The sequence below is a fragment of the Apodemus sylvaticus genome, chromosome 5, assembly GCF_947179515.1.
Source record: "Apodemus sylvaticus chromosome 5, mApoSyl1.1, whole genome shotgun sequence".
Lineage (NCBI taxonomy): Eukaryota > Metazoa > Chordata > Mammalia > Rodentia > Muridae > Apodemus > Apodemus sylvaticus.
In genome coordinates this window covers 128693456-128721272 of record NC_067476.1, presented here as the reverse complement: position 1 = coordinate 128721272, position 27817 = coordinate 128693456, and the positions used below count along the sequence as shown (strand labels likewise).

General features: G+C 41.9%; 1 protein-coding gene across 1 annotated transcript in view; it reads right to left on the bottom strand.

The window, feature by feature from the left end:
* The window catches only part of Slc24a3 (solute carrier family 24 member 3), a 480749-nt gene that overhangs the window by 128336 nt on the left and 324596 nt on the right, over positions 1 to 27817 (bottom strand). The window contains exon 4 of the mRNA XM_052183806.1: positions 9255 to 9329. Coding sequence (XP_052039766.1) covers positions 9255 to 9329 — 75 coding nt within the window. The remainder of the gene's footprint in view (positions 1 to 9254; positions 9330 to 27817) is intronic.

The following is a 27817-nucleotide window of genomic DNA, read 5'->3' as shown; positions in this document are numbered from 1 at the left end:
AATGGCAGCTCTGTTCAGTTCCCTTGGTGTCTGCAGACACTGATTTTAGAAGAGATGTGTGTAATCTAGAGTTGTGTGCAAACACAATAGCTATTGCAGTACTTTGAAGAACCTCAAGCTCACGGCAGCCAGTTTGTAAGAGCTAAGTAGATCCGTGGAGTCATTGTCCCGAAGCACACTCCAAACCCTTGACCTTCAAACTCTGGGTGGTGCAGCAGGAGAGAAGACTTGAGACAGAGTAGAAAATAATGCAGCCCATTTCCCCCAAATCTTTGGGGACAGTTCCCCATTCCTCAAGTCATCCCGTTTGTTAAACTGGAAGGTGATTTTCAAGAACACAAGATGAACGTACACGGGGACATTCATCTGGTTGGTGTGTTTAGCTCCCTGGCATTCCACCATGGCCCAGAAAGTAAGCTGCCAGCTGTTGGGAAGCAGCCAGTTCCCTTCGGGCACCAGGGCAGGGACTTCCAGTTTCCATGGCCAGCCTTCTTTCTTTCTCAGCAGCACCAGTGGCTGCACTTCCATGCTTGGCCACACAGAGGCAGTATGGCCTTGGAGGTGCTTCTGAGAGAGGTGTGCTCTTTGGGGATCCTGGGTTCCTTGGCTCTACACTCACAGTTGAGGTTCTCCTAAGGTACTGAGGGGATCCTGAGATAGTACCTCAACACTAAAAGCCTTGACTGGTGGGGAAGGTCTGGCACTGGAATCTCAATGGATGGGGATGGCGTGAAGACAACTTAAACCAGGAATCAGCTCCTAGGAACGCCTTGGGTTGCTACGCTTCCCTCCCAAGATCTATGGGTTGGTATTAATTGTTGCTTATGAAGCTTGGCCTTATGTTCAGTTTCACTCTTGCTTCCATATCTCCTTCCTTTCCTCCTTTCTTTATGCCTAATACACTCCAGCCTGGCAATAAAGCACTGGCCTCTTAGAATCACTGGTCACGAGGTCTTGCTTCTGCACTGCTAGCGGCTATGGTGAGGCCAGGGAGTATTTTCCTAAGCTTCATCCAGAGTGGAGAATAATTCACCACAGATGGACACCCTGGGTTCCCCCCAGGTCCTGTCGTTCCCATTTAGATCCAGAGGCTCAGGTGATCTCTGCTTTCTCAATGATTCCTTTCCTTCAGACATGGCTCCTTTGGTCCATCCCTCCACACAGCCCTGCACTGGTATCACGGCAGAATCTGTCACCTGATTCCTTCTCTTTGCACCAAGTCTTCACTGAGTTCATCCAACTTTCTATGGATGCAGTCAGCCTTTGAGATCAGTGGGGATAGTCATACTTAAATCCAAGCAGTATTCAAATTTCATATAAAATACTGCAGTGTTTGCATATAACAGATACATTTTCCCATGTTCTGTCAATCATCTCTAGATTGCAAATAATCCCTAACACAATGTAAATTCCATGTAAAAAATGGTACTGGCTCTGAGCATACCAATGAGGAAGAGAGTCTGTATCTGATCCATACTGATTCAAATTAAAAAAATGTTTAATCCCCTGGGCATAGTGGTACATGCCTTTAATTCCAGCACTCAGGTAGTGGCAGGCAGATCTGTGAATTCAAAGCCAGCCTGGTGTATAGAGTGAGTTCCAGGACACTAAGGGCTACACAGAGAGACCCTGTCTTAAAAAACCAAACCAAACAACCAACCACCTAAACAAACATCCCCTCCCCCACCCAAACCCTAAAACAATCACAAGAAAAAGAGTTTGATCAGTTTGATCCAAGGTTGAATGCCTGGCTGTGGAACATATATGGAGAAGGCGGAGTGCTGTGGATTGCTCGGTGGTTTCTAAGCCCACGGATGGCTGGAGTCAGGCTGTGCATTCCCTAGTTCCCTTCCCAGCCTTTGGCAAGCAGCTTGGCTGGGGCAGTGCCCAGCTCTGGGTTTACAGTACTTAGAGTGGGCAGTCACCCTCATCCACAGCCCAGGAGGCCCAGCTATTGCCTTTACAACTTCCACATGGCCCTAAGGCCCTCCTACTCTTGAGATCTGATATCCTTGTGCTAGCACAAGCTCCTGACCAACCTGAGGCTGCTTCCATAGGACTAGGAATGTCCCTTCCTCCTCCTGCTGAGTCTTTGCTGGTTGGCTGTCTCTGAAACATCTCTTTTCTGTCTTTGCTTCAGTGTAACAGAGTCTGAGTCTGTCTATTCACTGTAGACAAAGGATTCTAACAACTTTGTGTGTTCCCTCGAGGAACTGCATGGCTGTCTAAAATTTTGTGACTCACCTGGCCTATTGCTGCCATGCTGGGTCATCGTATTGGTGCTCCTTTCTCTTTCCTGCTCAACAATCGTCATGGCTTAAACGTGACACCCCCCTCCTAGCTATGATTTATTGAGCAATGTGGATTTCTTTCTAGAATCATTTTTCACCAAAGTCTAAACAACATCTCCTTGACCATCTCTGTTTAGCCCAAGCTAGTCCAGGAGCAAGCACTGAGCATACACTATCACCTCCCTGCAAAGAGATTAGGGAAAGAAAAGGTGGTATAGAGTTCCAGGCTAGGAAATCCTGCTAGGCTGCAAGGGGGTATATTATCCTGTATTATCACCCCTTCCATCCAGTGAAAGACTCAAACTTCAGAGTTGGCTACGGGCTCTCTGAAGACATAAATGCAGGCATTCAAAGGAGATATAAACTCTGTCACTGTTTCTACAGGTATGCCATTAGTTCAGCAGCTAGGATGTCTTTAAGTACATGGGGCTGCACTCAGAGATAGGCTCTGTGGCTCAAGATGATTTCTTGTCATTTATTTTGCTCCTAAAACTGAATTGGGCTGGGAACAGGGAGCATTCTGGGAAGGGAGGTCCTTCATCTGCATATCCCTCCCTGGATAGCTGTAGACCCTAGAGGTGGAGCCAGTTTTGACAAAAACCTGTTGTAACTGGCCACAGAATTGCAACAGGTAAGAAGATGACCTAGTGTTAAGTTCAGACTGACCTGGGTTCAGATATTGACTCCATTCCTAAACAGCTGTATGGCCTCAGGTGGGACACTCTGAGTCTCTGAGCCTTGGGGTTTTTTTTGTTTTTTTTTTTGTTTTTGTTTTTGTTTTTGTTTTGTTTTGTTTTGTTTTCCCTAGAGGGAAGCTAACTGTGGTCACCTGGGAGAATCCTAGACATGATTAAAGATAGGATAGGCACATTCACCCCACACTGACTTAGCTACACAGCCAGCTTTCTGCATCCCGGGGACCCAGTCTAAACAGCATCTTTATCCCAAACATTTTCTTTCCTTCTTACATTTCTGTAAAGTCTTACTCTACTCTCTTCTGTTCTGACAGATATTTGGTTGCTTTTTCTCTAGAAGGATGTGTGTGTTCTCAAAAGTTCTATGTGCTTCCTTAATGGAGAGCACAGGTTGATGCCTGCACTTATATTTCTGGGATGCAATAGACACCTTTGTTATTAACAACAAAAACATTGCATGGGAAAAGGCAGAGCCATTTTGCTTTGCATAAGTGTGAAATACCAGCGGGTGGTAAGTGGGCCCTGTGTGTCCTCCTCAGGCACTGACTCAACTAATCTGTATGTATACTAAACACATACAACCATTTTCTTCATCATCTCCCTCTGAAGACTATACACTGACAGATACTTACATAATACTGACATTGTACTAGACATCGTCAAAGATGTAGTTTGAACTTTATTGTCCTCCTCCACCTTTTTTAAATTATTTTTTTAATTCGATATATTTTTTATTTACATTTCAAATGATTTCCGCTTTTCTGGCCCCCCACTCCCCCGAAAGTCACATAAGCCCCCTTCCCTCCCCCTGTTCTCCCACCCACCCTTTCCCACTTCCCTGTTCTGGTTTTGCCTTGTACTGCTACACTGAGTCTTTCCAGAACCAGGGGCCACTCCTCCGTTCTACTTGTACCTCATTTGATGTGTGGATTATGTTTTGGGTATTCCAGTTTTCTAGGTTAATATCTACTTATTAGTGAGTGCATACCATGATTGATCTTTTGAGACTGGGTTACCTCACTTAGTATGATGTTCTCCAGCTCCATCCATTTGCCTAAGAATGTCATGAATTCATTGTTTCTAATGGCTGAATAGTACTCCACATTTTTTGCATCCATTCTTCTGTTGAGGGATACCTGGGTTCTTTCCAGCTTATGGCTATTATAAATAGGGCTGCTATGAACATAGTGGAGCCTATATCCTTATTACATGCTGGGGAATCCTCTGGGTATATGCCCAGGAGTGGTATAGCAGGATCTTTCAGAAGTGACGTGCCCAGTTTTCTGAGGAACCGCCAGACTGATTTCCAGAGTGGTTGCACCAATTTGCAACCCCACCAGCAGTGGAGGAGTATTCCTCTTTCTCCACATCCTTGTCAATACCTGCTATCTCTTGAGTTTTTAATTTTAGCCATTCTGACTGGTGTAAGGTGAAATCTCAGGGTTTTGATTTGCATTTCCCTGATAACTAATGAAGTTGAGCATTTTTTAAGATGTTTCTCCACCATCCAAAGTTCTTCAGGTGAGAATTCTTTGTTTAACTCTGTACCCCATTTTTTAATAGGGTTATTTGGTTTTCTGGGGTCTAACTCCTTGAGTTCTTTGTATATATTAGATATTAGCCCTCTATCTGATGTAGGGTTGGTGAAGATCTTTTCCCAATTTGTTGGCTGCCGATTTGTCCTTTTGATGGTGTCCTTTGCTTTACAGAAACTTTGCAATTTTATGAGGTCCCATTTGTCAATTCTTGATTTTAGAGCATACAGTATTGGTGTTCTGTTCAGGAACTTTCCCCCTGTACCGATGTCCTCAAGGTTCTTCCCCAGTTTCTTTTCTATTAGCTTCAGAGTATCTGGCTTTATGTGGAGGTCCTTGATCCATTTGGAGTTGAGCTTAGTACAAGGAGACAAGGATGGATCAATTCGCATTCTTCTACATGCTGACCTCCAGTTGAACCAGCACTATTGGCTGAAAAGGCTATCTTTTTTCCATTGGATATTTTCAGCCCCTTTGTCGAAGATCAAGTGGCCATAGGTATGTGGGTTCATTTCTGGATCTTCAATCCTGTTCCATTGATCTGCCTACCTTTCACTGTACCAATACCATGCAGTGTTTAACACTATTGCTCTGTAGTATTAGTTGAGGTCAGGGATATTGATTCCCCCAGAATTTCTTTTGTTGTTGAGAATAGTTTTAGCTATCCTGGGTTTTTTGTTATGCCAGATGAATTTGAGAATTGCTCTTTCTAACTCTATGAAGAATTGAGTTGGGATTTTGATGGGTATTGCGTTGAATCTGTATATTGCTTTTGGCAAAATGGCCATTTTAACTATATAAATCCTGCTGATCCATGAGCATGGGAGGTTTTTCCATTTTTTGATGTCTTCTTCTATTTCCTTCTTCAGAGTCTTGAAGTTCTTGTCATACAGATCTTTCACATGTTTGGTAATAGTCACCCCAAGGCCCTTTATACTGTTTGTGGCTATTGTGAAGGGTGTCATTTCCCTAATTTCTTTCTCACTCTGCTTATCCTTTGAGTATAGGAAGGCTACTGATTTGCTTGAGTTGATTTTATAACCTGCCACTTTGCTGAAGTTGTTTATCAGTTGTAGGAGTTCTCTAGTGGAGTTTTTTGGTCACTTAGGTAGACTATCATATCATCTGCAAATAATGATAGTTTGGCTTCTTCCTTTCCAATTTGTATCCCTTTGACCTCCTTATGTTATCTAATTGCCAGTGCTAGTACCTCAAGTACAATATTGAAAAGGAGAAAGGGGGCTGCTCTGTCTAGTCCCTGATTTTAGTGGGATTGCTTCAAGTTTCTCTCCATTTAGTTTGATGCTGGCTACCGGTTTGCTGTATATTGCTTTTACTATCTTTAGGTATGGGCCTTGAATTCCTATTCTTTCCAAGACTTTAAGCATGAAAGGATGCTGAATTTTGCCAAATGCTTTTTCAGCATTCAATGAAATGACCATACGGTTTTTTTCTTTGAGTTTGTTTATGTAGTGAATTGCATTGATGGATTTCTGTATATTGAACCAACCCTGCATCCCTGGAATAAAGCCTACTTGATCATGGTGGATGATCGTTTTTTATGTGTTCTTGGATTCAGTTGGCAAGAATTTTATTGAGTATTTTTGCATCGATGTTAATAAGGGAAATTGGTCTGAAGTTCTCTTTCTTTGTTGGATCTTTGTGTGGTTTTGGTATCAGCGTAATTGTGGCTTCGTAGAAGAAATTGGGTAGTGTTCCTTCTGTTTCTATTTTGTGGAATAGTTTGAAGAGTATTGGTGTTAGGTCTTCTTTGAAGGTCTGATAGAATTCTGCACTGAAACCATCTGGTCCTGTGCTTTTTTTGGTTGGAAGGCTTTCTATGACTCCTTCTATTTCTTTAGGGGTTAACGGACTGTTTAGATGCTCTATTTGGTCCTAATTTAATTTTGGTATTTGGTATCTGTCTAGGAAATTGTCCATTTCCTCCAGATTCTCCAGTTGTGCTGAGTATAGGCTTTTGTAGTAGGATCTGATGATTTTTTGAATTTCCTCAGTTTCTGTTGTTATCTCTCCCTTTTCATTTCTAATTTTGTTAATTTGGATACTTTCTCTTTGCTCTTTGGTCAGTCTGGCTAAGGGTTTATCTATCTTGTTGATTTTCTCAAAGAACCAGCTCCTGGATTTGTTGATTCTTTGTATGGTTCTCTTTGTTTCCACTTGGCTGATTTCAGCCCTGAGTTTGATGATTTCCTGTCTTCTACTCCTCCTGGGTGAATTGGCTTCTTTTTGTTCCAGGGCTTTCAGGTGTGTCATTAAGCTGATAGTGTATGCTCTCTCCATTTTCTTTTTGGAGGCACTCAGGGCTATGAGTTTTCCTCTTAGCACTGCTTTCATTGAGTCCCAAAGATTTGGGTATATTGTACCTTCATTTTCATTAAATTCTAAAAAATCTCTGATTTCTTTCTTTCTTTCTTTCTTCTTTGGCCAAGGTGTCATTGAGTAGAGTATTGTTCAGCCTCCATGTGTATGTGGGCTTTCTGTTGTTTTTGTTGCTATTGAAGACCATTCTTACTCCATAGTGATCTGATAGGAGGCATGGGATTAGTTCGATCTTTTTATATTTGTTGAGGTCTGTCTTGTGACCAATTATATGGTCGATTTTGGAGAAGGTACCATGAGGTGCTGAGAAAAAGGTATATTTTTTTGTTTTAGGGTAAAATATTCTATAAATATCAGTCAAGTCCAATTGGTCCAAAGCTTCAATTAGTTTTATTGTGTCCCTGTTTAGTTTCTGTTTTCCTGATCAGTCCATTGAGGAGAGTAGAGTGTTGAAGTCACCCACAATCATTGTGTTAGGTGAAATGTGAGCTTTGAGCTTTAGTAAAGTTTCTTTTACGAATGAGGGTGCCCTTGCATTTGGAGCATAGATGTTCAGAATTGAAAGTTCTTCTTGGTGGAATTTTCCTTTGACCAGCAAGAAGTGTCCTTCTGTATCTCTTTTGATGACTTTAGGTTGAAAGTCAATTTTATCTGATATTAGAATGGCTACTCCGGCTCGTTTCCTGAGACCATTGGCTTGTAAAATTGTCTTCCAGCCTTTTACTCTAAGGTAGCTTTTGTCTTTGACATTGAGGTGTGTTTCCTGTGTGCAGCAAAATGTAGGGTCTGTTTCCTTATCCAGTCTGTTAGTCTATGTCTTTTTATTTGTCCTCCTCCACCTTAAGAAGGGAGCTGAGCATCTGAGGATTTGGAAACAACCTGCCATGGGTGCTGAAGGGTTGCAAGTGCTCCCACTAAGGGCTGAACGCTTTTCTTGTCTTTGACACAAGGTGAGCCTGTTCCCAGGCTGGATCACTGTGACACTCGTGTTCCCACTAGAGTACTATGCATGTCTGGTGTCGCCTTACTTTCTTTGATCTACTGTCACTGCAATGGGGAACACACTTCCATGACCTTTCTAGGGTCAGTGTGCAATGACTGCTTATCTCTAAGTACAAAATGAACAAATGTCCAAGGCTTGGAAGAAATTACTTAGGTTAATGATCTTCCAAGTGAGGTTTGCAGACCATTATCCTCAGCACTACCCGAGACCTGATTAGATAGGTAGATTCTGGCTACATCCTCTGTTGGTGGTTGGAACCTAGTGAATCAGGAACTGTGGGTAGAGCAAGAAGGGGGCCATAGGCTTGATAGCCTCTGGGCTTCCTGGAAACTTGGAAATGAGTTAAAAACAGTAGGTAAAAGAAATTGCAAAGCTTGCACACAAGAAAAATAGATCTCAGGACAGTGGGAAGAAAGTGAAGAGGAATGAGGGCTTTCTAGGTAGGGTGAACATTAAAGAAACCTTTTTAGGTTCATTTATTTAGTGTGCATTCTTGAGTGTGCGTGTGAGTGTGTGTGTGTGTGTGTGTGTGTGTGTGTGAACATTTATTGGAGATGCCAGGGCACACATGTGGAGGTTAGAAGACAGCTTGCTGGAGTCTGTTTTCTCCCTCCACCATGTGAAACTTGAGGATTGAACTCAGGTCATCAGGCTTGGTGGCCAGTTCTTGATCCATCTTGCTGACCCCTGAATAGTGAGTGTGAGGGTGGAAATGTGGTAGTGGTAGGTTCTTATCCTAACAGGACTCCAGAGGGAAGAAATGAAGAAAAGACAGGTAGAAGGGATGATAGAGAACAAGAAGCAGCAGAACTGAAAAGGGAGATGGAGGTAGAGCCCAACATACAGATGACGCTCCAGACCTGGAGTGCTGACTGTGGGTTTAACGCACAGGGCACCAGAGTTATTTGAAAAATGATTTGCATCTACAAGGAACTCACAGTGTTGGTCTTGTCATTATTCCCTAACCAACAGAGTATAACATCTGCCTCCACAGGACTTCTTCATGGTGGTACAGTACACAGGAGGATCTGTGTGGGTTGTTCGCAAACACCACACCTTACTCCATACACTTTACATGCTGGAGTGTCCACACATTAGGTTGCTGTGGGACAGTCTGGAAGTTATTCCCATGAATATGCAGAGAAGACTGTAGCACTAGCAGTATTGATGGATGCAGGTTGGAGAGCTGGTGATGTGGGTTAAATCCTAGCCATCCCCCAGGTTCTGAAGTGTTAAGCAAACTGACTGAGCCAATACCATCCTCCCTCAGTCATCCAGGTACTTAACATCTACGACTCCCCAGGATCATGGAGATGAGGCTAGAGCATGCCAGACCAGAGTCCCCATCGAAGGCCTCTCCTGGGTACACTGAGAAAACACCTCCACATACCTCACAGATCTTTTCCAAGGAAGGGACGAAGAAGTCATCACATACGATGGCCAGCGCATAGAACATGTACATGGCCTGGAAGACAGGAGAGGAGAAAGAGTTAAGAGTCAGGAAGAGCTAAGGACAAAGGGTTTCATCATCTTTGCCTTGTTACATCTTCTCTTCTAATAAATTTAGCTTTTTATTCAGAGTAAGTACAAAGTCTTTGCAATTCCCGAAAGACCTGTAGCCTTGCTTTACCTTTGCCTTTGACCTCACTACCTACTAATTGTCTCTTGTCCCACTTCCGAGATGACGAGAAGACCATGGACACTGGCCTCAGGGCCTTTGCACTTGTTTCTTCTACCCAGAGCTGAAGAATATATCTTCTCCTCAGATATACCATTGTTTCACTCCACCATGGGTTTTCAAATGTCAACCTGACTCCATGACCACCTTTTCTTCTATATCCCCTCATCTTGCTTTTTTGGGGGTAGATTATAGGTTAACTCCGTCAGTCTGTTTCCATCCTCGGAAGTTCATAGAGACATGAACTTCCTCTCATAATCACTGTTACATCCTCCAACCCCTGGCTGGCCTCAAAACACCGGTAGCTGAGCTTACTTACTACCTGGCTCCTGCAGGATAGCCTGTGCAAACTTGCTTCCATATTGGGGTAAGCTATCACTAGGGCATCCCTGGAATTTCACCTTCTGGTCAGAGGACATCCTTTCCCTTATTTAAGGCATCATCTTGAAGAACGACCATTTGTTTAGGCTCCAGTGTTGAGTTACCGCCCATTACACACCTCTCACTTCTTCAGGGGGACTCAGCGCCTCAGGTAGAAGGTGTCCCACCTTTTCTCCAGAATTACATATGGGTTGGCCAATCAGTGTGTAGTATTCTTAGTGGAGATGGCTACTGGTTTAGAGGTAGGCATGTGTCTTAGGCCCACTCAATCAGATAAAGGACAAGAGTTACCAACTTTCCAAAGAGAGAACTTTTTTGCCCACTGTTGCTAGCTGTGGAGAATTCTTAGACTTAGAGTAAAGTTGATTCTGACTTGGAAAGCAGCAGAGTCCTTAATGTCACCATGGAGCCTCAGATCATATGGCATTAGAGGCCACCATGCCTCTGGACTCCAAAGCATACCGGCAGCATTGCTGGGGCCGTTTGACTTGGAATATTCTAGTATTTGTAACCTAAAGTGTTTACCAGTACTGGCTCAACCTCCAGCAATCGCACTAGTATATTTATTAATGTCTTCTATCATATTTCCACATGGATCACATTCCACAGCATGGGCCCTCAGTCACACAGGGCACAGCAATAAGTCCCAGGCCAGAAACCAGAATATGCTATTTCTTGTCAAAAAGTGATTGGTGGGTAGGAAGGCCAGGCAGTGATTAACAGAATATAAATACCCCTCAAGCCTGTAGCTGCCAGAGAAAGCAGTCATATATAGAGTCTGATAATGGTGTTACCCTATTAAGAAGCTGAAGCAAGAGGAGCAACAGGTACATATATACACCCATACACACATGTGCACACCTACCACACCCATACTCACACACACACACACACACACACACACACACACACACACACACACTGATGCATGTATGCACACACACAGCCACATCATGTGAACACTGCTCTCAGCTCAGTTTGGAACCAAGTGAATGTTCCAATTTCATGAGCCAGTGCTCTGCCTTTTGCACTTGGCCTGTTAGTGGACTTTCTGCTGCTTGCAGCTTTCTTTCCAGAGACCCTTGCTCCAGTCCTAGCTGGAAATGATCGCAAGCTTTTGACTCTTGGCCAGTGCACTAATTTAGTTCCCTGGCTTCCCTTGTACGCCCTTGACTTTTTTCCACGTGTACGTGTCGGTTCTCTCCCACAGGACAGGGAGAGTCTCAAGTACAATGTAACACTCCATTTTGTGGAAATGTTACACAAAAGCACAAAGATGAAGTGTCCCAAACTGGAGACTATGCTAAATTATCAAAACCTACCAAACTCCACCACAGGGGATGGTTAGATCAGCCGTGACTCATCAGTCCGTGCAATGCTGTCAAGAGAGATTGTGTGGATAGGTATTTAGTGATGAGAAAATATATCTGTCCTACACTATTCTATGAAAATGGTAACAATTAGTCTCTCCTTTGTTAATTTGTTTAGGTGTGTGGACTAACTCACACACGTAAGAACATTAGCATATGAGTTTGTCATGTTGTCAAAATACTAGCCATGTTTCTTAACCAGAATGAATCTGCCTATCTTATAATAATTATAAGCCATATTTTCCCCTTTAACCCCAAATTTGCATTTTTTGTGTTATTTATGTTGGTGGTAGGAAATTTTAGAGGTAATTTTTTTATACTTTGCCGACCACTGAGAAGCCAGGAAGAGTAGCATCCAGAAAAGGCTCTAAAATAATTTTTTAATTGCTTGATATATCTATAATCTATACAAAATCATTTGCCCATAGCAATTCTGAATATGTCCAATAAAAAAATTAATGCTGTTTTATATAGCTCTGTGGATTAGCTAGAAATACCTCCCAAACAATAATAGACTCAAACCCTCTTTTGCTGTGTGACTTGGCTGATCCAATGACATTGAGGTTTTAACATTATCCTTGAAAGGACATCCAAATTAAGTAATTGAAATCCAGAGCAATACATCTGTGGATTAACTAAGACCTAAATAAGCTGTCCATCACTGACATAGTCAGCTCATTGGAGCAGCTGGCATTGCTTGAAAGTTCATGCAACCTCTCAGTAAGAGCATGTTCCCATATTAAGTATTGATCTTATTGCAAGACCAGAACCTTCTATCCAGTGTTGAGCTGGGATGAGAAATTAACAGATCTGCCAAGCTCTCGGTGTTTTTGAGGGTGGTGACTATGGAAAACCATACTGATTTTGGTTCATGAGACGGGTGGGGGTGTGGGGTGTGTGGGTGGGGGGAGTTAAGGCGGGGACATCCACTGTCAATCAGACACCCTATGACAAAGCACATTGGGGGATGCTATGAAGCTTAGAGATGAGTACAGGCTCCTTGCTTGCTCTAGGGTACTTTTTGGCATCTGCAGAGCAGGAGTGAGGAAGAGGCTGCTTCTATGGCTATAATGCTCTGTAAATCTCTTTCATGAGACTCACGGAAAAGCAGGTTTCCACCAAGAAAATGAAGTGTCCTAAAAGAACAAAGGGCCCAAAACAAAGGCTCAAAGTCCAGATGGTGCAAGACTCTTACAGGAGGTGGAACATCTATGGGGCTTTCCACGCAACTGGTAGGAATCTTTGCAGAAGACTAAGACACTTTCTGATTTACTCGTACTGTCCTACATTTCCAAAGGATAGAGAATATCACTGAAGAGGAGAATAGTAACATCTGCTTCTGTTGGAGATCCTACCCCAGGTCCTTTACAGAACTGTCTCTCTTAGTTTGTGGTACTTGTGGGAAGCAAGCAGTCCTTGAGTTCATTGCTCAGGCCATGCAGGGAGATATGATAAGCAAATGACGAGGCTTAGATTGAACCTCAGGTCCCTCTCTGCCCTTCTCTGAGCCCAGCTCTCTCTACACAGGACTGCTCCCATTCATGGTGCCTCTGATTTAAAGCTTGTCTTCTGCTTTTCTGACTCTTCCAACATGGCGGAGAGAGGAACATGAGTCCCAGCCGTCTACTCTAGGGCCACCTGTCACGGTCGCTGACGCTCTTTCATGCTCTTTCTTTTACAAGGTTTTCTGTAAAATACAAGACAGATCTGAAATCTGAACAAGCCAGTGTGAGGCCTGGGGTGGAGATGATGGGTGTGTCAAGAGAAGGGGCAGGGTCATCTCTGGAGCATTAGCTTGAATCTGAAGATCAGGGGGGTCTTCTCTTCTTTGGAGCTTATGAAAGCCGTCAGAATCGGAATCTGCACATCTGCACACTGTTTGTGCACAGTCAGGAGTATGAATGAGTCTTTGCTTGTGAGTGGAGACTCCCTTTTCCTGAATGGTAGCCACATCCACTGTGAATTTATAGCTGCCATATTCCAGGCTGGGCTGGCACAGAATGACTTCTGTGATGTGGGTGATCCCAGCCCAGCTAGTATCACTGCTGCTATCTACACAGAAGAAATGCCTGTAGAGTGGGAGGACACCTAGGAAGGTGAAGGGGCACATCGACTCTCTGATGTAATCCTTTCACATTGTGTAAATTCAAGTGACTCTTCTTACTTTAGGAAGCCTCCAACGTGGGAGATCCATGCAGGTAGCTTACCACGTTTTGAGGAGCATGTGGGAACAAATGGGCAAAGGTGCCTGGGTGAAGGGACACGTCTCACAACCCATGCTTACTGTTGCAACGGTTCCCATGCTGTGGGGACATAGCCAAGCCAGCCCGCTGGAGGAAAAGACACAGCACCCTTCAGTCTACTGATTCCTGCCAAGCCTGTCAGAGATCAGGCGGCAAAGAGGTAACGCTCCAGTATAGAGCAGCTGCAACTGGCCAAGCCCAACCCTCGGTCAACAAATCAACTAAAACCAAGGACATTTGAGTCAAGTGATTGTTTTTGTAGGTTGCAATCAAGACACAGAAAAGGTAACAAAGATAGTCACAGTGACTGATTACCCAGAAGGCAGACTTTCAAATTTCTTAAGTGACAAAATGACACAGAAGAACTTCCAAAGGCAGGAGGAACACAACCGTTCCTTTCCACTGATGTTCACTTCATATGCTAAAAGAATTTATTACTCAGAGATCACCAAGAAAAAAAATGAACTTGTGCCAGAAATGTCAAACTTTAGTCTTTTTCTAAATTTATTATTTTATTTCATTTTATTGGATATTTTATTTATTTACATTTCAAATGCTATCCCTTTTCCAAGTTTCCCCTCCAGCAGCCCCTTATCCCATCCTCCCTTCCTGTTTCTATGACAGTGCTCGCCTACCCAGTCACCCACTCCTGCCTCCCCACACTGGCATTCCCCTACGTTGGGGCATCGAGCCTTCCCAGGACCAAAGGCCTTTCCTCCCATTGATGTCCGACAAGGCCATCCTCTACTATATATGCATCTGGAGTCATGGGTCCCTCCATGTGTGCTCTTTGGTTGGTGATTTAATTCCCAAATGTTAGTCTTTAAAGCATTATTTGTTCATTAACTTAATAGTATTTCATCAAGGCACCAACTCAACGCCAGATGACCTCGTAGGTAGAGCTCTACGATTTAATTAGTTGCTGTCATTAGACAAATAAGAATAATTTGAGGTCTAGTGTGGAGAGCTGGAGACAAGTGGCTTCCTCATAAGCTGAGATCATAGGATTGAGTTCGATAACATGGCTGACACTGGTGGCTGTCTAACCACAGGCCATTCATGTTGTTAATCTTGCAAATATAATTCCAATGTCATGTTGAATAATACCTTCATCTTTTCTAGTGTTCTTAGAACTAGATATGACTGTATGACACTGTTTTGGGCAATGTGAATAAGGCACAGATCCAATTCAAGTCATCTTTTCTTCTTGCTTTTAATTTGATCTCTGGAATGGCAGTGGATATTGTATATAGTAACATGGTAAGGGTAGCCAAGACCCAAGAGTACCAGTTTTCACTGGAGTTGATGCCTGAAACCCTATCCCTTTGTACTTATTATGCTAGAGATGTAAACCTCTTCCATCCTTGACCCACGTTTCTCTCTAACATATATGGTAGCTAGATGTTCTGTTGAGCAGGGGAAGTGAAGGAGGCTAGAGAAGCCCTCATAGAAGAGGTGGCTCTTGAGCTGGAACTTGAAGATTAAGCCTGGTCTTATTAGATGATTTCAAAGTTGATTGGGTCTCATAAGAACAGAACTGGAGGCTAAAGAGACCGCTTGGCGCATTTGTTTGTTTTTTTAAATATATATATATATATATATATATATTTATTTTCTATATTCTTTGTTTACAATCCAAAAGCTTTCCCCTTTCCCAGTCCCCTCCTCCCCATATGTCCCATAAGTCCTCTTCTCTCCATCCATTCTCCTATCTTTCCCCCTCCCTTTTCTCTGTCCTGGTACTCCCCTACAATGCTGGATCAAGCCTTTCCAGGATTAGGGCCCTCTTCTTTCTTCTTCATGGGAATCATTTGATATGCTAATTGTATCTTCAGTATTCAGAACTTAAGGGCTAATTAATATCCACTTATCAATGATTGCATTCCATGTGTATTCTTTTGTGATTGCATTACCTCACTTAGGATGGTATTTTTCAGTTCCATTCATTTGCCTAAAAAATTCATGAATTCATTGTTTTTAATTGCTGAATAGTACTCCATTGTGTAAATATACCATATTTTCTGTATCCATTCCTTTGTTAAACAAGCATGACAGACTAGGTTTAGAGGCCAGATTTCACATAAGAAGTCAGGCATGGCATGTAAGTCATGCTGAGAGGGTAGAGGAGGGATGGTGCTGTGGGTAGGGGTGAGGCAGGAAAATTGCAGGGGGGGGCACTTGCTGGCTGCCAGCTTAGCTGCATGATCCCTGAGAAATTCAGTTCAAGGGAAGGAGGTGGAGTGTGAGAGTCATAGAGCAGGGCACCTGGCGTCCTCCTCTGGCCTGTGTGTGTACCTACATGCACAAGTAAGCATGCACACACATGCTCATACACTCACTCACTAACACACCCATACCTACACCCACACATATACCCACATCCACACTCACACCTCCCCCCCCCACACACACCATACAAAGAGCAGTGGCAACAGAAACAACCAAAGAACTTGGCTGCAAAAGAAAAAAGAAGCCCAATATAACCAGAGATATTTGTGGATTGACTTAATGGAGGTGAACAGGCTGTAGCTGAAATGTTGATATCCATAAATGTTTCCGAATTATGGGAAAAATGTATCTGAGCAGTGTGACTTTCACCCTGCTGTTTTATGTGGAGTCTACAGTCAGCAGATTTCACAGATAATTTCCTTTTACTACATCATCTTCCCTCCTGTCTCTGTCTTTCGATTCTATGAATGAAGAGCTGGGAAACCCTTCATAGGGAGGTTCTATGGCTTTAAACCTCCCAGGAACTGTAGTTTACTAATAAAAAAGTAGATCCTTTCTCCATCTCTTACAATATTTTAAGTGATCATAGGATTGGGCTTGAAAAACAAAACGATGGTGTTTAAAAGTATTTTCTTAGGTTGGGGGAGAAATCTCAGTCAGTAAAGTACCTACTGTGCAGACACAAGGACCTGAGTTCAGATACCTAAAAAGTATGTAGAGGTTGGTCATGGCAATGCATGTTCTATTATCTCAGCATTGGGGTTGGGTGATGGGGGTGTGGAGACATGTAGATTCCTGGAGCTTCACAGACCACCAGACCAGCCTAGTGGAATCAGTGGGCTTGGGCCCAGTGACTTTGCCTTGTATATCTTTGTAAGTATGTGTGCACACCCATATGCCCATGTACATACATTCACTATGTGCGTACATATACAAAATAGGTAAATAAATCAAAGCATTTTCTCATAACATACTTTGTGTTTCCTGATGCTATGAAGCTACAGTAGAACTGATCCTGTGTCTACTCTTGAGTCAGGGACACTAGTGGCCACAGAGAGACAGACTAAGCCTTATAGCACAGATGCGAATTTCAAATAAGATGGCTAGGGAAAGGGTTTGCAGGGATGAGGAATGTATCTAGTGTTCCTTCTCCATCTTACTAGATTATTCAAGCAAAATTTAAAACACTACTAAGTTTTCAATATCAAAACTTGCTTCAGTTGTGGAAAAAATGTTCAATAATAATCCCTCTGTGGAGCCCTCAAGAAATAACTTGTGGGAGCTATTATGCTAGTGCCTAGCTCCCTCAGTTCTGGGTAGGGTGACTAGGTGGCCAGTTCCCAGCTGTATAAAGTGCTGCATGTACCCCCTTCACAATAGCCACAAACAATATAAAGTATCTTGGGGTGACTCTTACCAAACATGTGAAAGATCTGTATGACAAGAACTTCAAGACTCTGAAGAAGGAAATGGAAGAAGACCTCAAAAAATGGGAAAACCTCCCATGCTCATGGATCGGTAGAATCAATATAGTTAAAATGGCCATTTTGCCAAAAGCACTATACAGATTCAATGCAATACCCATCAAAATCCCAACTCAATTCTTCACAGAGTTAGAAAGAGCAATTATCAAATTCATCTGGAACAACAAAAAACCCAGGATAGCTAAAACTATTCTCAGCAACAAAAGAAAATCTGGGGGAATCAGTATCCCTGACCTCAAGCAATACTACAGAGCAATAGTGTTAAAAACTGCATGGTATTGGTACAGTGACAGGCAGGAGGATCAATGGAACAGGATTGAAGATCCAGAAATGAACCCACACACCTATGGCCACTTGATCCTCGACAAAGAGGCTGAAAACATCCAATGGAAAAAAGATAGCCTTTTTAACAAATGGTGCTGGTTCAACTGGAGGTCAGCATGCAGAAGAATGGGAATTGATCCATCCTTGTCTCCTTGTACTAAGCTCAACTCCAAATGGATCAAGGACCTCCACATAAAGCCAGACACTCTGAAGCTAATAGAAAAGAAACTGGGGAAGACCCTTGAGGACATCGGTACAGGGAGAAAGTTTCTGAACAAAACACCAATAGCGTATGCTCTAAGAGCAAGAATTGACAAATGGGACCTCATAAGGTTACAGAGTTTCTGTAAGGCAAAGGACACCATTAAGAGGACAGATCGGCAACCAACAAATTGGGAAAAGATCTTCACCAATCCTACATCAGATAGAGGGCTAATATCCAATATATATAAAGAACTCAAGAAGTTAGACTCCAGAAAACCAAACAACCCTATTAAAAAATGGGGTACAGAGTTAAACCAAGAATTCTCACCTGAAGAACTTCGGATGGCGGAGAAGCATCTTAAAAAATGCTCAACTTCATTAGTCATTAGGGAAATGCAAATCAAAACAACCCTAAGATTTCATCTTACACCAGTCAGAATGGCTAAGATTAAAAATTCAGGAGACAGCAGGTGTTGGAGAGGGTGTGGAGAAAGAGGAACACTCCTCCACTGCTGGTGGGGTTGCAAATTGGTACAACCACTCTGGAAATCAGTCTGGCGGTTCCTCCAAAAACTGGGCACCTCACTTCCAGAAGATCCTGCTATACCACTCCTGGGCATATACCCAGAGGATTCCCCACCATGTAATAAGGATACATGCTCTACTATGTTCATAGCAGCCCTATTTATAATTGCCAGATGCTGGAAAGAACCCAGGTATCCCTCAACAGAAGAGTGGATGCAAAAAATGTGGTATATCTACACAATGGAGTACTATTCAGCCATTAGAAACAACGAATTCATGAAATTCTTAGGCAAATGGATGGAGCTAGAGAATATCATACTAAGTGAGGTAACCCAGACTCAAAAGGTGAATCATGGTATGCACTCACTAATAAGTGGTTATTAACCTAGAAAACTGGAATACCCAAAACATAATCCACACATCAAATGAGATACAAGAAGAAAGGAGGAGCGGTCCCTGGTTCTGGAAAGACTCAGTGAAACAGTATTCGGCAAAACCAGAACGGGGAACTGGGAAGGGGTGGGAGGGAGGACAGGGGAAGAGAAGGGGGCTTACGGGACTTTCGGGGAGGGGGGGCTAGAAAAGGGGAAATCATTTGAAATGTAAATAAATTATATCGAATAAAAAAAAACCAAAAAAAAAAAAACCAAAAAAAAAAAAAAAATAAAGTGCTGCATGCACAGAGGTCTGTGTGCCTGTTCAGGTCTCATTTTTCAAGACCCTTCCTTTTCTTGCCTTGCTTCTTAGTCCTCAGTGATGTCAGTTTCTACCACAATAACCATTTATATTCAACTCTTTGCCTCAAGGTTGTTTCTGAACAGTCCAAATTAAAGCAAAAGGAAAGTGAGGTGAAGGAGAATGTGGAAGGAATAAGAGCCAAAGTGCAATCAGGATGGACCCCTTTCAGAAACAGGGGCCATCGTCAAGTCTGGAGGGCTTGTCTCAATGTCACCTGTCATCAGTAGTCAGCTGGTATTAGGAAGGTCTTTAGGAACATGTCAGGGCCTTGGATTTCTTTTTATTTAATTTTAATTTTTATTGAAAATAGATTATTTTAATATCTGATCTCAGTTTCCCATCCCCCAGTTTCTCCCCTATTCATCCCACCTCTTCAGCCACAGAAATCCACACCCCTTTCCTCTTTCTCATTAGAAAACAAACAAGCAAGCAAACAAACCAAAACTGTACTAAACAAAACCAAAAGAATCCTAAGGAAAAAAGCATAAAAAAAATCCCATACAGACACAGAGACACACACATCTGCACACACATAACTTCCATGAGAACATTACATTGGAAACCAAAATATTTAAGTAAAAGACCTGTAAGGTAAATAAAGGGGGGGAGTGGGCTTAGATTCTAATGGAGAGGATTATATATTGACACTTCCTCCACTAACACAAAATCTATGACAATTTTATTTTGAAAAAAAATTCAGTATAACTAGACATCCTAGATGTCTCCTGAGATATCTTAAGGGTAGGAAACTTTCTTGGAATGCACAGGCTCTGGTTTAAATCCCCAGCCCAAGGATGACTGAGTGAATTGAGGAAGCAAGCAAACAGCCAAGGAGCTGCTCGGTTGTATCTGAGGCTGTTAAGAGTCACAGCATCAGAAGTCATTTGTTGTGGAGCCTGGAGACGTCGCTATCTTGGGGGAGAAAGTTTAGTAGAGGAAGAACCTGCTAATGCCTCCACACTCTTTTGCTTCCTTCTGTCTTCCCTCTGTGCTTATCTTACTCCACATGACTGTGTGCTGCCTAAGCCCTGACCTGGCTTGTGTGTCCTTGAGGAAGGTATCTGCTTCTCCTACTGCCCCTGCTGGACATCCGCTGAAGCGAGGTCTGGGAAAAGGAGGGTAAACCTGGGCTGGTGTAGATGGTGACAGGGGTTTGCACATTTCTTTGTGTGTGTGTCAGCCGTACTCTTTTACAACATGTAGGAAGGGATACTGAATATGCCTCAGGCTACATGGCTAACTTGAGACAGAGGCAGGATGTGAACCTCCTGAGTATACTTAATCACCAGGCCATAGAGCATCTCAGGAAGAGGACTAGCTACCATGCTTCTGCCCCCCTGCCTGATTTAAATTCCCTCTGTGGAGAGCTCCCTTAAGATAGGAACCCTACACTGGATCAATAAGCACCCAACTTCCTGAGAAAGTTTCATTAATTTTTTAAAAATTATATCTCTTTTCTTGATCAACATATTTGTATTGAAAATGTAAAAAATGGTGTGTGTGTGTGTGTGTGTTGCTGGGTGATTAGAATCTGGTTGGCAACTGCTTTAATACTTAGCTAAATCCAAAGCCTCAATATGGTATTTTGATTCATGTATATGTCGGGTAACCACATATACTCTTCAGGAGACTTGGCATAACAATCATACCTCACTTTTGTTAATACTGTAAATACATCACAATGATATCTCCTAGTTTGCCATATACAACACATTGCTGTTCACTCTGCTCTCCCTACTATATCAGTTTTTCCTCACTAACTGCTCAAAGGCATTCAGCATTTCCCTCTCTGTGAGTGTAGACAGAAAGTCACAGTAGTAACAGCAAAATCTGGATATGCATCTTCAGTGGATATCTCAGACATTCCTCACTACTGGGAAATGGGCTTTACACGGTTCCCTGTAACACTGCTCCTCCCAAAATAGGTTGTTGGACACCTATGATGGATCTTCTATCTAATACATGAATTAAAGGGCACAGGTAACTTTATTCCTGTCCCATGTGTATAAGAGTCACTAGAAAACACATATAAAATGTGGACTCCATAGCAGATTCTAGAGGACTGGTGTGAAGCCTGGACTGAGACCCAGGAATCTGCATTTCTAACAAGCAGAAGGCAGTTCTGATGCAAGCAGTTTAAGGGAACACAGTGTATTCTCTGTTTCTAAAGGATCCCCAGATTCCATGTGATTAAAGATCTGCTGTGAGCCCCCTTTCTGGCACTCACCACATGGGACCAACTTCCTTCCTGGTGCTTGCACACAGTTTAGGCCAAGGTAAGATTTCTTTACTACAGCAAACTGTTAGACACCCAAACTTTTTTTTTTGCTGGCTCTCATATCATTATTGCCAGGGTTCTACCAGACCCTGAAAAGCCAGGAAGGAGCATGGATGAAATGCCCAGTCTCTCTTTCCACCTCCCTATTCCCATCCTGTCTTTCACTGAGTAAAGACTTGGAACCCAAGCTAATTGGCATCATTATGATGATGGCTAGATGCCCCAGCAGACTGGCACCCTGAACTTAGGTTTGGATAGTTACTTTGAAACCACAAGAACCTTTTCTGGAAAGTCACCTCCTTAACTATGTGTCTTTTTAGTATGTTCAACCTTGTCCCATGGATGTGCTGGCAATAGTATTGAAGGCTACTATATTGGATCACTCCGAATCCTTCATATCAGGGTACAAAGAACTAGCAAACTGAATGTGTGGGCAGGAGGTTCAGTCTCCAGCTATGTGTGTAAATGAATAAAAGTCAACAGGTCTGATTTGTGTGAGACATAAACTCTCACTTTCACTTGGTTGCTTACCATCTATTCCTTCAAATTAAGCCAGACCCACACTTTCTCTTACAGCACTTCCAACTCCACACTTCAATGACAATGCAGTAGAATAATTGCCAGATAATTGCTATGGACATTTAAGTAGGAGATTCAAAGCCTCTCTTGTCAGACAATTAGCTTGGCTGGGCACATGGACTCCTTTATTCTTCTCTGGTTGATGTTAGCTAGATTAAAATTCAGAACCAGTTAGTTAGGGCATGACTATTGCTCTCACTACATCCTTGCAATCTGTTTGACTACTGTGACCTTAAGAAGCAATCAAGGTTCAAGAGAAAAATGGTCCTTAACCTTTGTAATTAGACCCCCTTTGTTGTTATAGAAGCACACCGAGATGTTCTCATGATGATGAAGAAGGGCAGACTTGTAGTTTGTAGATGCTGATAACAGCATTAGGGGACATGGCTGCAAGGTGGAACAGTAACATTCAATCAGCCATTCAGTTACTCTCCCCAGGCTTTAGAGGAAGCAAGAATCAGTGTTGAAAATAGGAATCCAGGAAACCATCAGAGGTAGAGAACATGAGGGTACAAGAGAAAGGAATGCAGAGGCTAGAAAGGTTAGGAAGCCTACTGGAAGAGAGATGCATCTTTGAGATTTTAAAGTTCCTGTTTATACCCTACAAAGCCAGAATAGAGAGCTTGCTTCCTGATAACTGTTCTTACTTATTGTAAAGAAGTAAAAGGAAGCATCAAAGATACCACAGTCATGAAGCAGGATACCACAGTTACAAAGATGGAGGCAGAAGCCTGGGTCATATTTCAAATTTAAGCTTACTAGGCTTTTACTTTTTCCTTGTCTTTACAAACGAGGAGAATAATATTATTTGTCTTATTTGGTAATTTTAAAACTAGATAATGCATGTAAAAATTTTAGCATAATAGCTAAAATACTGTAAGCATTCAAAATGTGCTAGACAACATTGTTGATGGGGAAGGTCGTTATTATCTTAATTGATATCTTAGAGAAGTAGAGTCCATAGCCTAGAAAGGACTTGGAGAAGTGTTCATATTCTCCATTACATTTCCTTTCCTCACAAGAAAAGATTTCACGAAAAAGAGGAGTATAGCTCTCTGGATGTGGTGGCTACTTCCATAGAAGCAACCACAAATGGATGGTTTGTCAAAGAGTTTGGTTTCCTTTTCTTCCTTTGTCTCATAAGCGTTGATAGCCATCCAAAGAAGCCCAGCCCAAGTTTCACATTCCAACAAACACATGATTGAGGGGTCCCCAGTGGTCAATGGACATGGCCAACTCAATGGTAAAATCCAACCCATCCTGGATTCAATGTTAATTGCCAGTGAGAAACAGATGGTGTCTAAGTCTAGATCCATCTGCTCCACATCTGTGGGATCTCGTCCCAGAGGACAAGACAGGGCTGCAACCAATTTCTATTTTGCTCCAAGAAAGATTGGACTATTGCACTGAAGAAACCATCTTCCTTGTCATGATAAGATTTTCTCTAATCAACATAACCACAAAACACTAGGTCAGATGTGTAAGCAAAGTCAGTGGGACAAAAGTTGTCACCACAGCTCAAAACACTTTCAGTGAGGGAGGAAAGAATGCAAGTATGCTGTTCTACCAGTTTGTAACATGTTCCTTGCCCTAATATATCCCCTTATTACATATAATTTTGATAATTAAGGAGATTGTATGGGAAAATTAAAATATTATATTTTATTATTGATACTAATGATACTTTCAAAACACAAATCTCCATTCTTTGAAACAGTCTACTAATTGATGGAAGAAGAATGGTTGTCATGACTACAGGAGGGAGTATTGATCTTACTAGGTTCTGATCAACTGGGAACTTTGATTTCACTGTATTATTTAATGGACACCAATGGTACCTTTTCTCAATTGCATTTTCTCAGCAAGTTTGTACAGACAGGGACTGATGCCTTTGACTATGGCTCTTGGATGATAATGGTGACAGATGTGTGATAGTCCAGGGCTTGAAAAGTTGTGTGCTCTATGGAGTGGCTATACCTCTTGGCTCATTTCAGACAATGGATAGCTCTTCACCTCACATGTGGTCCTATCTTTCTGCCTGAGACTTCTGCTAGTACTCTAGAATGTCCCTTAGTTCATCCCTAGGGAAACCTAAAAGTGCCCATGTCTTAACAACCTAGGGCCAATTATCTGTAAAAATGATGAGGAGTTAGGGAATCAGTGGCCCAATCTTTTTTGTCTTCTATCGGTAAGGCCAAAGTTGTGGTATGCAGTGTGCCCCACAGAGTCTTCAGTGGGCTTGAGTCCAGGTGCCCACAGTGAGCCAGAGATTTAGCTTCCCCCTTTTGGCTCCCCTCTCCTTTCTTTCTTAGCCTTCTTTCCATTACTCTCGCCATTTTGATTTAGGGAGATAAGTTCAAATAAACAACTGTGGTGGTGTGCTGCAGCAGGCTGATGTTCATGAGAGTCAATCACCAAATTTTCAAGTGTTTTGTTAGTCGGTATAGCATTGGTATCTTGAAACTGGCATGTGGTATTTACACATTGGGAATTTACAAGCACTAATGGTTAGGGCTTTTATGAAAGAATTAGTTTCTTAGGAGAGAGCTTGTATGCATGTATTTACTAGCACCCTACTATCTTTATCTAAGTACTTGTCTAGAGCTTTCAAACGAAAGAGTGTCGGGAACAACTGGAGTCATTTTGCAGGAGAGAATTAGAAGTTTCCAGAGTTATTACAAACAGTTCTTCATGGGTTAAAGAGTAATGATTCTAAGTGCATCTAGTGGTAGAAGATGGTTGGTTCTTTGATTTAGAATTAAGTGAACAGGGAGATAAGTTAAAAAGAAGAGACAGAAACTAGGTGTTCTTGCTACTAGATTGTCATTCTCAAAGGAAACATTTACGACCTTGAATTACACAAAGACTTATTAGATTATTAAATAGAGGAAAAAGAAAACATAAGAAAAGGAAAAAAGAAATGATTGGTAAAACAAATCACACCATGCAAACTGGAACTATAAAATAAAATGAAAATCTTTACTTTTCAGAAGACTCTAAGAAAATGAAAGGGAAGGCCAGAGAGTGGGAGAAAATGCTCACGAAATGTGTATCTCATGATACTTATAGTCACTACCCAGGAAGCCCAGTGATGAGTCTAAAGGAAACCATCACCGTGAAAAGTAAGCCAGACATTTCCTCAGACACCCCCTGTTAGAAGACAAATAGATGAGCAAGCAGCTCACGAAGACACATCCTACATCATCAGTCATCAGGGGAATGCAAACAAAACCCACACATAACTACTGTTGGAGACTCAAATAACATCAGCAAGGCTAACAAGACTGGGGCAAGGCAGCACAAGCAGGGTTGTAAGCTGGAGGAGAGTTGCCTAATAGCAAAACAAACAAAAACTGCAAATATACATGTAAATGAATAAATAAATTCTAATCACACAGTCATGTCAAGTGTTGGTAAGAACTGGGGTCAGCTTGAATTATTGTATGTTACTAATTCAAGTGTACAAAGGCTCAGTCACATTGTTAAGAAGAGGTTTTCCAGCTTGTCATAAAGATCAGCATATAGATTCCATTCTCAATATTTATGCCAAAGATAGGAAAACATCTGTAGATGTTCATAGCATGTTTTCATAACCTAGATGTCTTCCAGTGAATGAACAGGGAAACTTCAACACACATACATAATTGAACCCTGCTCGGCAAGTAAAAGTTGTTCTTTTATACAACACATGCACACAACTATATGGCTGGATCTCAAATGTAAGGACATGGATCAAAAATCCCACATTCATGGTATGCTAACACTAAAATTTAATGCCATGTAATATTCCTGAAGTGGAAACTTAAGGGTTCTTTGCAAAGTCAGTCATGTTGGATGGTATTTTACTGGGGCAAACATGAAGGAACATTTAGCTGATGCAGAGACACAGGTGAAAGGACACATGATAAAGGATTCTTCACTAATGACATGCATGTATTGGTCAACCTTACATTGAATTGTTGAACTCCATTTGTTGGGGCTCCATGGAGAGAAATGCACCAAAGAACCTCTGGTGGTACGCCAAAGTTTCTTGCCACTTCCACAGACTCAGGCCAATTGGCAGAGTGATGACAACTGAGACAGACTCAATTGCTGAGGTAAGATCTATGGAGAACAAGTGATGTTTGGATGGAGTACAAACAGGACTCCATGGTCAGCGATGGAGGATGAGCTTGCTTGCTTGCAGAGCTAAATGCTTTTTGGCCTCCCATCTTCACTGATATTCACTTCGCTGAGAGAGGCACAGGTAAGAACTTTTCCTAGAGTTCCTGTTGGTCCTGGTCCTTTTGCGGACTTGTGTCAAGACTGAGGCTTGGCTGTCTCTGGTAGGTGGTGCCACCACTGCTGATTCCTATTTGCTTTCCTGACACTACCAACGTAGACTGCTGATTGATATATCCATGAAGTGTTTATGAGTGGACTGAGCTGCCACTGCTGACCTGTGAATTGAACTGCTAATTTTCTGATGATGCTGATGAAACTATTTCTAAATAGGTCTACTTCCCCTGTATCCCTTCTTTTCCACTACCTCAGGTGGGTGATGGGCTAGAAGGGAGGTTAAACTATTTAAGAACTATCATTAAAATAGGTCTTGAAAAAAATTAAAGTTATATATTCCACTAAAAAACCATCAATCTACTAGAAACCAGAGGAAAAACACCAAATGGGTCTTCAAAACTGTCAAGGTCACAAAAACATAGACCTAAGATCTGACATGGATTAAAGGAAATAGGTCACACTGACTGCAGTGCATTATGGAATCTTGGGTTGGAACAGAAAGGTAAATCAATGGGGAAACTGAGGAGAGCTGAATATGGTCTGTAGATCAGTCCAGATATAGAAAGTCAGTTCACGATTTTGATCATGATACAATGCTTAAGATGTTAACATTTGGGAGTATAAGAAGTCAAGGGTATATAGGAATTTTCTAAACTATTTTCAATATATCTAAATTATTTAAAAATAATTTCTAAAAAGTACTTTTTTTGTAGGAAATTATAACTCAAGCTGCCTGGAAACTAGTATGTCAGTGTTTCTCAAATTGACTCAGAGAACCTGATGGTTCTTCAAAGCACCTATCATAAGGAAATGATAAAACCTGGATTCACCATCCTAATTCACCTTCCATCCTTTTCCCATGACGCTTTGCTCATGTTCCATTCTAACATGTTAGCTATACACACATTTATGTATTGTATCGCCATGACTTCATGACAGGGCAAATACTAACCATAATATCTCCTACATTTTCTAAGGTATTATATTCCGAAACATTCCAGTTTGGTCTACCTTTCTGAGAACTTTGGATTTTGATGCCAGCAACTATACAGCACATAGTGACTGCACAGTAGGAGGGAAATACTACTCAAGAGGTTAGATTATACCAGTCACTGGCAACTCTAAAAAGAAGTCCTAACCAGATATCATCGTATCAGAAACTTGGCAGCAACTTGCTTGTTGAAGTAAGTTTCTGAGCTGTTAAGTGGTGAAATTGCCTTAAAAAAGCTGTACTGGCCACCACAGCAGCATTTTTACACTCTAGCTAATAACAATGCCTTCTTCTCAATTTGACATCATTATTTGGGATTTGCCAGAAGAAAACCCACACTTATTAAATTACTTAACTCAATGGTGAAATTATTCAGCTGACTCTGAATTCTCTACTAGTTTGGATGATAGGGTAAGGAAGAAGACAATTTAATAAGACAAACTGATTATTAGCACTGTGAACAATTTCCCAGTAGACTATTTTGTTAGCAAGCAACCAATTTTATTTTGGATTTTTTTTATGCCTAAAACACACTTGGAAATATACAAGTGTGATGGTCAGCTTTTTTTCTGTCAACTTGACCCAAGTTAGAGTGAATTGGGAAGAAGGAACATTAGGGAAAGTAAATTGAGAAATTTCTTTGATTAATGA